The sequence below is a fragment of the Lepus europaeus genome, unplaced genomic scaffold (genome assembly GCF_033115175.1).
Source record: "Lepus europaeus isolate LE1 unplaced genomic scaffold, mLepTim1.pri SCAFFOLD_34, whole genome shotgun sequence".
NCBI classification, from domain to species: domain Eukaryota; kingdom Metazoa; phylum Chordata; class Mammalia; order Lagomorpha; family Leporidae; genus Lepus; species Lepus europaeus.
This window is the reverse complement of record NW_026909213.1, coordinates 2,962,864-2,973,559: the sequence shown is the minus strand read 5'-3', so window position 1 is coordinate 2,973,559 and position 10,696 is coordinate 2,962,864. Positions and strand designations below refer to the sequence as shown.

Here is a 10,696-nt window from a genome sequence, read left to right as displayed (position 1 = left end):
CAGAAACTGTCACCAGTATTGCTTTAGAAGATTGCCCTGAGCATGGCTTTCCTTTTGATCCTGATGTTACATATGTATTGTGTGACTTCAAAAAGTATATCAAAATTTCCCACTCAGTGTCAACAATTTCATCTTGAAAGTTTTATCCAATATTTAGTATACATGCAGCTTCAGAAAATTACTATTTTATGAACAGTAAAATTATACTAAATTAGATTTCATGTGCTAATAAGTTTCTTAAAATATAAACAAAAAGAATATGACCACATATAAGCAGAAATGTGAAGCATTATCTTATGATCTCCAATGAATTTGTGATTTCCCAGGACTAAATTTTTTTAGTAGCAGCAGCTTTGCTAAGACACAATTGACAGGCACAGATCATGTTTATAGAAGCTTTTTTCTAAGATTTTAAAAAATTATTTGAAAGTGTGATATATATAGAGAGGGAGACACACTAATCTTCCATCTGCTGAGTCACTCCCCCAGACTGCTGCAATGGGCAGGGCTGGGACAGGCTGAGGCCAAGAGCTTCATCTGGGTCTCCTATATTAGCAGCATTTACCCAAGTACTTGGGCCTTCTTCCAGTGCTTTTCTCAGACCACTAGAAGGGAGCTGGATTGCTTGCATTCCAGGTGGCAACTTTACTTGCCATGTGGCAGTGCAGGTCCCATGTTTATGGAAACTTCTGCATGAGATTGTGAAGTTCTATTTTATTTTGCATGTAATGGAACTTTCTTCCCTGCTCACCAGGGTGTATCAGCATTTGATATAGGACAAATCAGAAAATACAATGGTTTAACAAATAGCCATTTGATTTATAGTTCTAATTCAATATTTTGGTATGAGCTCATCTGGGCAGTTGCTATTATCAGCTTGGGATCAGAAATGATGAACTGATCTGAGGTACTGATTGACACTCATGCCTTAGAGATGCTTTCATTTAAAGGTCTGGTGGTTTGTGATAAATCTTGGTAACACCCTATCTCTTCAATGGGCAGGATCCATGGCTTTCCAGAGCATAAGGAAAATCTGAGAAGGCAAATACTTTACAAACTATCTGTTTCTGTCACATTTACTGATATCCTGGGGGGTTAAACATATGAAAAATGAAATCCAGAGTCTTGTGAAGGGATGGATACCAGGAACGGTTTCATTTGGAATCATTACTGGTAATGTGTACTGCATTAAATATACATTATGTATATTTGTTCCAATGCAATTTTGGCCAAAAAAATCTGAATCTGTAAATTGCATGCTTTCTATAGAATTTCAGGTCTAAAAAATAAAGTGTTCTAAAGTACACACAGATATGGGATCCTGTGTGATACTTTTGCTTTAATAGAAAAATGGTAATTCAAAAACAAGTTTCTTCAGTTTAAAATTTAGTGACAGTATAATGTTTATCTCTTTAATAACCTCATTTATTTGAATAATCACCCTTAAATTTTACTATCTCAATATTACATTATTATTTTACAAATTTGTAGATAATGCTTTCATTAAGCCAATGATAATTGTTTAATCTCTACTACTTAATAGAAGTGAATGTGCTTTTTTTATATATTTTCTTGTTTAAATATTTCTCCACAGGGAAAATGATGTTTCCTAGGTTAATGTATTCATTACTCTTTATTCATTGTATTTCATTCTTTTTTTTTTTCCCAGTTCAATATAGAAGGAAACCAGATAAGCTTTCTTTTAACTCCTTCCATTTGTCTTCTCTTCCAGGTATGATTCTGGGCACCTTCACATATTTTCAAGACTAAACAAAATTATTACATACCCTGTAAGTGGTTTTCTTAATTATTGCTCAGCTTGTTGTCAGTTTTCATTTTAGGAAGATTATAATAGTTTATTAATTAAAATGGAAAAATAAACATAAAATTTATTCTCAGAGAATGTTCACAAACAAGATGAATGATGAATTTGCCTTGATTATGAAATATTACAATCATCTAAGATACAGCTATTTGGCCTCTGGTCTGTTGCCTTAGCAAAATATACATTTGTTACATGTTTTGAGTTGAAACATTGAGTACAATATGCTAAATTTTTTGGTCATGATGTCTGAAACAACAAAGATGATGTAGTGAACAGGGTTTTCATGTGTCCCTGGAAATAAACACTTAGCATTCTGCAAGGTTAAGAGTCACCTATTACTAAAAAACACAAATCAGTTTTCAGTCCTTAATGGTTTTGAGAAGCTGAATTTGATTCAGGGATAGGATCAGGAATATGTGGGGAAAAGAATCTCCTGCAGGTTCTTTTATTTTTTAAGATTTATTTATTTATTCAAAAGACAGAGCTACAGAGATTGGGAAAGATGGGCAAAGAGAAATAGATACTTTCCATCTACTGGTTCATTCCCCAAATGACCACAATGGCTGGGACTGGGTTAGACCAAAGCCAGGTACCTGGAATTCCATCTTAGTCGCCATATTCATTAAAGGGGCCCTATACTTAAGCAATCTTTGACTGCTCTTTCAGGAACTTTAGCAGAGAGCTAGATTAGAGTGGAGTACTCTGGACTCAAATAGTCTTCATGTGAGATGCCACCATTGCAGTTGGAAGCTTAACTGGCTGCACCATAATGCTGGTGACTACTGCGAGTTCTTTAACAAATCTCTATGTATTTCTCTTGGTCACAAATGCAGATGATACTACACACTTTCCCAAATTCTGTTTTGGGGCAATTAATTCCATTGTTTTCACTTTAATTTGGTATAATGTTATCTCAGTTCTTCAAATGTATGTTAGTAGAATAAGCATAGTCAAAGTCAAAAGCTATTTTCTATTCTTTGTCTTACTTGAATCTTCTCTTATTTAGAAATATTTATGAGCTTGATTGAGAAAGAAGCTGATGGACTGAGAGAGAGAAAAAAGAGATTGCTCCCATGCACTTATTCACTATAAAAATAACCATACCAAACCAAGGTTGGGCAGGACTGAAGCCAGAAGTCAGGAATGGAGTCTAGATTTTCCTCATTGGTGGCATCACTACTGCTTCTCCAGCATTAGCTGGGAGCTGGAAACTGGAACTGGCACTGGAATTTGAACCTAGGTACTTTGAAGTAGAAGTAGGATATCTTAGCTGGCATCATAAACACCAAGATGAATGCCTGCCTTTTTTAAAATATTTTTTTCTGCCATATTTGAAGTCACTTTGCATGGTGTTTTTCTGGAAATTCTTCTCTGTTCATTCCCAACATAGCTCCACTGATGGTTTCTTGTCTTTTCACCTGAATACATTCTTCACCTTAACATAGCTCATTCAAGAGTCAACATTGTCTTCCTTTCAGGCTGCTGTGCAATTCCCCTTGAGAGATGTGGCCCTTTGTGACCTGAAACTCCTGTTTTCTTCCAGTTGGGGCATTTTTCACAGTCTTTAGACCATAGGATTGACTCCCTGCTGAATGCTTCTGTGTGGCTGTCCAAATGCTCATGTCTAAAATGAAACTACATCCTTCTTTCTTCCTTAATTCTTATGTATAAAATAAAAATGGTCAGTGTTTGTTTTGTGACAGAGTTAATGTGTTGACCAGAAGTGTTCTATTACAGGTGATGCTAACATTTGAAGACCTGGCTGTTTACTTTACCTGGGAGGAATGGCAGAACATGAACAAAGCTCAGAAAATTCTGTACAGGGATGTGATGTTGGAGACCTACAGCAGCCTGCTCTTCTTGGGTGAGTGACACCCATCACATGCCCAATGATAAAATTTTATGGCTGTTTGAAAAATCAGTGAACACTTTATAAACTTTATAAAGTTTAATGGTGGGCAGGTAAAGAATTTGAGTCCATGAATAATCTGAATGTCTACCATCTAGGAAAGGACTCAAATTGGAACATTTGTTGCATAGTTCCTGGAATAAGCTGTAGTCCTTTAAATAACTCAAGATAATGACTTCACAAAAGCTTACATTGTTTCCATTAATAGGGCACTGCATTACCAAACCTGATTTGATTTTTAAGTTGGAGCAAGAAGCAGAGCCATGGATGGTGAATGAGTGCCTAAATCAGAGCTTTCCAGGTCAGTATGTACATAATGATGAGGGAGCCAAGGCAGAAAGAGCACAGAGGATGTTGAGTGAGGCTCTTTCTATGAATTTCTCCCAAGTGTTACTCCTGATGAAAGCTGGTTTTTTGCATCAGACAATGGATTCTAGTGTTTCTAGGGATGCCATTATATCTCTAATTCTTTTGTTCTTGATTAAGTTATTCTTTGCTTTAAAAAAATAAAATTCCAATCCTTTTGATGTTACTAAGGATTTTTTTCTAGGTTAGATACATTGCCCTTCTCTGTATTTGATATGTTTTCTTTCATGCATTTATTCTTTTCTTCAGTTCTTGTCAGTTTGGCAAGTTATAGAAACTTGTTTCAGATTGAGTCCCCACTCATGGTTTTGACCAGGCACAGAACTTGCTATTTTAAGGATCTCATGACTGAACAAATAAATGTGAACTCTCTCTCTCTCCTTTCTCTTTCTCAGTGCCTTTCACATAAAATAAGAAAAAATGCGTTGCTAGAAACATTGGAGGAGAAAGCCTGTGGCTGTCAATCTTCTGTTTCATTCTCCCTTCTATCTAATTCTCTGTCTGACTCTCAAGCATATAAATAAATAAATAAATGCTAAGAGAAGGTCAGAAGTAAGCCTCTGTGCAATGACATCAGAAATCCTGAAGCTAAGCATGCACTTGTATAGAAACATGAAAATAACTGATCCTAAACTCACCAAGAAAGTCTTGAGATTCTGAATCCCAAGGTCAAATTGTCACATAAGTGTGTTTATGTAAAAAACTGAAGAGTGATACTCAGGGCTGGTGATTTCAGAATCAGCTAGAAAACATTTTTCAAAGAAGGTAAACACATTCTGGGTTGCAAAAACAAATTCTTTAAACTCTTAGGGAGGTATACCCAAGGTGGTATAGTGTGATGTTTCTGTACCTATTGTCATTCTGAGAAGCTGAAGATGTTAAATTTCCTTAGGAATATGGGGAAGCTGTCATAGAGTGCAGATAAATGCAATTTCTCATTTGAAAATTCCTTCAAATGCTGTTTACCTGGGAAGACTGAACATGAGACAACTATAGATTCAAATCTTGTCTCTTAAATTTGATCCTGTTTGGAGTACAGACACATTTCACTCTTCTTCAAGTGCAAGTAACTGATCCAGTAAAACATTCCCATATTTATGGTAGAAATAGGGAAGCACAAAACATAACATTTTAATAAAAATTAACTAAAGAAGAAGGACAGGGAAAAAAACTAGTTGCTAGGCAATGGGGGAATATACTGACTAAATATTTGTCCATTCTTTAACATCTTATAGTACTGTCATCATTGTTAAAGACAGTGACAATGAGAGGAGAAAGAGAGAGAGATCATTTAGTAGCTCAAGCCCCCATTGCCTACAACAGTTAGATCTGATTAGTCTGAAGCCAAAAGGCTGGAATTTCATCTAGTCTTCCCTGACATATCACAGGGTCCCAAGCACATGAACCATTATTTGCTGCCTTCTAATTTACATACACTAGAGATTTATTGGAATCACAGTAACCAGAGCTCAAACTGGCACTATTTTGAGATGCAGGCACCCTAAGCAGTGAATTAACAAATCTAACAAGGAAAGCCATTTTGCCATACTTGAATAAAATTCAAGTAGTAAACAGGATCAATCATGATTGAACATTTGGAAATCTATTGGTACACCCAAAAACCATATAATAGGTATAAATAAGTGTCTTTTACTGATTATGTTAACATCTTATGCCACTTAGATAACAAGCAACTTCATTCCCTTTACATCAGTATTCCAGGAGAAAGCATTTATATGTGATTCAGTGAATTTTTTTCTCATTTCAGTTGCCATGAAAACTGATGACATAATTAGGACCAATAAGAAAATTCAAGAAAAAAAATTTAATAACATGGCAGAGAAACCTTATGAATGTAATGACTGTGGAAAAGCCTTTGACTCGAAGTCAGCATTCATGAAACATCAGAGAATTCACTCAGGAGAGAAACCTTATGAATGTAATGACTGTGGAAAAGCCTTTGGCCAGAAGTCACATCTCATAGTGCATCAGAGAATTCACACAGGAGAGAAACCTTATGAATGTAATGCCTGTGGAAAAGCATTTGGCCAGAAGTCACATCTCAGAGTGCATCAGAGAATTCACACAGGGGAGAAATTTTATGAATGTAATAACTGTGGGGTAGCCTTTGGTTTGAAGTCAGACCTCATCAAACATCAGAAAATTCACACGGCAGAGAAACCTTATGAATGCAACGCCTGTGGAAAAGCCTTTGTCCAGAAGTCACATCTCCGAGTGCATCAGAAAATTCACACAGGAGAGAAACCTCATGAATGTAATGACTGCGGCAAAGCCTTCAGCCATAAGTCACAACTCATAACCCATCAGAGAATTCACACAGGGGAGAAACCTTATGAATGTAATGACTGTGGCAAATCCTTTGGCTTGAGGTCAGCACTCATGAAACATCAGAGAATTCACTCAGGAGAAAAACCTTATGAATGTAATGACTGTGGAAAAACCTTCAGCCGTAAGTCACATCTTGTAATGCATCAGAGAATTCACACAGGAGAGAAACCTTATGAATGTAATGCCTGTGGAAAAGCATTTGGCCAGAAGTCACATCTCAGAGTGCATCAGAGAATTCACACAGGGGAGAAATTTTATGAATGTAATAACTGTGGGATAGCCTTTGGTTTGAAGTCAGACCTCATCAAACATCAGAAAATTCACATGGCAGAGAAACCTTATGAATGTAATGACTGTAGAAAAGTCTTTAGCTATAAGTCACAACTCATAACCCATCAGAGAATTCACAAAGGAGAGAAACCTTATAAATGCAATGCCTGTGGAAAAGCCTTTGGCCAGAAGTCACATCTCAGAGTGCATCAGAGAATTCACAAAGGGGAGAAAACTTGTGAATGTAATGAATGCGGCAAAGCCTTTGGCTTAAAGTCAGCACTCATCAAACATCAGAGAATTCACACAGGGGAGAAACCTTATAAATGTAATGACTGTGGCAAAGCCTTTGGCTCAAAGTCACAACTCATAAACCATCAGAGAATTCACACAGGGGAGAAACCCTATGAATGTAATGACTGTGGAAAAGCTTTTGGCCAGAAGTCAAATCTCATAACTCATCAGAGAATTCACACAGGAGAGAAACCTTATAAATGCAGTGACTGTGGAAAAGCCTTCAGCAGGAAGTCAGACCTCATAACCCATCAGAGAATTCACACAGGAGAGAAACCTTATAAATGCAATGACTGTGGAAAAGCCTTTTGCAGGAAGTCACATCTTGTAATCCATCAGAAAATTCACACAGGAGAGAAATCTTATGAATGCAATGACTGTGGAAAAGCCTTTGGCCAGAGGTCACATCTCATAATTCATCAAAGAATTCACACAGGGGAGAAACCTTATGAATGTAGTGACTGTGGAAAAGCCTTCAGCCTTAAATCACATCTCATGATCCATCAGAGAATTCACACAGGGGAGAAACCTTATGAATGTAAAGACTGTAGAAAAGCCTTTGGACAAAAGTCACATCTCATGATCCATCAGAGAATTCACACAGGGGAGAAACCTTATGAATGTAACGTCTGTGGAAAAGCCTTTGTCCAGAAGGCAGACCTTATCAAACATCAGAGAATTCACACAGGGTAGAATCCTTATGAATGTGATGTCTGAAAAAGCCTTCAGATATAAGTCACAGATCATAATCTATCAGAGAATTCACACAGGAGAGATGCCTTATGAATGCATTCCCTGTAGAAAATTCTTTGTGAAAATCCCACCTTGTCAGAATTCACATAAGGGAGAAACATGGGTGTAATGACTGTGGAAAAGCCTTTGGCAATAAGTCACGACTCCTAATGCACCAGGGAATTCACACAGGGGAGAAACTTTAATGACTAAGGAAAAGCTTTTGGCCAGAAGTCAGACCTTTTTGAACATCAGAGAGTTTGAATGGGGGAAAACCATGAATGCAATGACTGGAAAAACCTTTGGCCAAAAGTTAGACCTCATCAAACATCAGAGAATTCACACAATGAAGGAAGCTTATGAATGTAATGACTGTGGGAAAACCTTTGGCCAGAAGTCACAACTTATAATGCATCAGAGAATTCACACAGGTGGCCATGGGTTTATCATAAGTTGCCTTGATTGTGTTGAGAAATGCTCCTTTTCTACCCAGTTTGTTTAATGATTTTTACCAAGAAAGGGTGTTGTATTTTTTCAAATGCTTTCTCTGAATCAACTGAGATAATATCACTTTTGTTCCTCAGTTTGCAATGGGATGAATCACATTTACTGATTTGGAAATGTGGAACCATCTCTGCATATAGTGATAAATACCCCTTGGTCCAGGTGAATGATCTTTTCTGATGTGTTGTTGGGTTCAATTAGCTAGTATTTTGTTGAGGATATCTGCATCTGTGTTCATCAGAGATATTAGTCTGTAGTTCTTTCTCTGTTTTATCTTTTTCTGGTTCAGGAATCATGATGCTGGCTTTATACAAAGATGTTAGGGGTACTCCTATAAGGAAAAGGGAGAAGAAACAGAGAGGAGACTGGATACAAATGCACAGCAAGTCTGAATTTATTCAAAGAAAATTAACTCACAGTGGTTGATCAATTGCCAGTGTGAACAAAGAATGAACACATGGCTTGAGGGTTAAGACTCCCGGGTCTGGGCATTTTTATATCTTAGGCAGGCTATGGGTGGGGGTGGGTGTAAAAAGTTGGAGATGAACTCCTTTATACAGGATCTTCAAGTTTGCTTCTACCAAACCAGTGGTTGAGTGCAGGGATTTGGGTGGAGAATAATAGGGTGTGAGACTGAATTGGGATTCAGTGACAAGGGATGGCTTCATGACTTAATATTAGTAGATTGTGTCCAGGAATCTATCCATTTCTTCTGCATTTCCCAATTATTGACATACAGAACTTTGTAGTAATTTCTGGTGATTCTCTTTATTTCTCTGGTATCTGTTGGTAGATCTTGTTTTTGTCTCTGATTTTATTGATTTAGGCCTTCTCCTTTTTTTTTTTTTTTTTTGTTGATCAGTTGGGCTAATAATGAATCAATTTTGTTTGTTCAAAAAAACAGCTCTTCCTTTTACTGATCTTTTGTAAGTAATTTGCAGTTTGGGCTGTTGTTTTCCTTGGTCCTTGAGATTCATTGATAGCTCATTTGTTTAACACATTTCCAATTTCTTCAGTAGGCACCAGTTGCTCTAAACTTCCCTCTTAACACTGCTTTTGTATTATCCAATAAGTTTTTATGTGATTTATTATCATCTTCATTGATTTCAAGAAATTTTTTGATTTCTTGATTTCTTCTATGACCTACTGTTCATTGAGGAGCATGTTGTTCAGTCTCCCTGTGGTTGTATATGATCTAGAGATTCTTGAGTTGTTGATTTCTAGCTTTATTCCATTTTTATCAGAGGAGATGCACAATTTGATTTTCACTTTTTTTTTTTAATTTGCTGAGACTTGCTTTATGGATGACCATATAGTCTATTCTTAAGAAAGTTCCATGTACTGCTGAAAAGAATGTGTATTCTGCAATGATGGGTTGAAAAGTTCTGTAGATAGCAGTTAGGTCCAATTGGTCCATAGTTTGAATTAGTTTTGTTCTTGTTAATTATTTGTCTTGTTGATCTGTTCATTAATGAATTGGGTTGTTGAAGTCTCCCATTACTATTTTATTGGAGTCTATTTCTCTCTTTGTATCTTTAACATTTCTTTTAACACCAACATTTATTTTAAATAGCCAGGACCCTAAGCATTCTGTGCATATACATTTATTTATACTCACATCTTCCCGTTGAATTGATCCCTTAATCATTATATAGTGCCATTCTTTGTCTCTTAATAGTTTTTGTTTAAAGTCTTTTCTTTGCTATTAGCATTTCTACATTTATCCTTTTCTGTGTTCCATTAGCATAGAGTATTTTTCTTATCCTTTCACTTTCAGTTTGCATGCATCTTTGTTCCTGAGATGTGTTTCTTGCAGGCAGCAAGCAGATGAGTTTGTTTTTAATCCATTCAGCCAGTCTGTACCTTTTAACTGGAGAATTCAAAGTGACTTTGCCCTGTCATTGTTTCATAAATTTTCCTGTTGTTTACTTTGGATTACTTTTGTTCTTTTTTTGAAGTATTTTTGCTTTCACATTTTTAAAAGTTATTTATTTATTTGAAAGGCAGAGTTACAGAGGTAGAGGCAGAGGCCAGAGAGAGAGAGGTCTTCAATCCACTGGTATACTCCCCAAATGGCTGCAATGGTTGTAGCTGGGCCAATCTCAAACCAGGAGTCTGAAGCTTATTTCAGGTCTCCCATATGTGTGCAGGGGCCCAAGGACTTAGGCCATCTGCAGCTGCTTTTCTAGGCACATTAGCAGGGAGCTGGATCAGAATTGCAGCAGTCAGGACTTGAGCCAGTGTCCATATGGGATGCTGTTGCTGTAGCTAATGGCATTATCTACAATACAGTGCTACATTATGCTATAATACCATGCCGGCCCCTCTCATTCATGATGACTTTCTGTGTTTCTTAATGTAGCAGACTGAAAATTCTTCCTAGTTCTGTTATGAATGGTCTTTATTTCATTGTCATTCTTAAATGAGAGCTTTGCAGGGTACAGTAT

The 10,696-nt window shown here is 36.8% G+C and overlaps 1 protein-coding gene across 1 annotated transcript; it reads left to right on the top strand.

The window, feature by feature from the left end:
- The first annotated feature begins 4,085 nt into the window (after nucleotides 1–4,085).
- LOC133754946 (zinc finger protein 665-like) lies at nucleotides 4,086–7,855 on the top strand. The gene is made up of 2 exons (XM_062185283.1): nucleotides 4,086–4,092; nucleotides 6,310–7,855. The coding sequence occupies exons 1-2, from the start codon at nucleotides 4,086–4,088 to the stop codon at nucleotides 7,704–7,706; spliced, it is 1,404 nt and encodes a 467-aa protein (XP_062041267.1). The 3' UTR covers nucleotides 7,707–7,855.
- The last annotated feature ends 2,841 nt before the right edge of the window (nucleotides 7,856–10,696 follow it).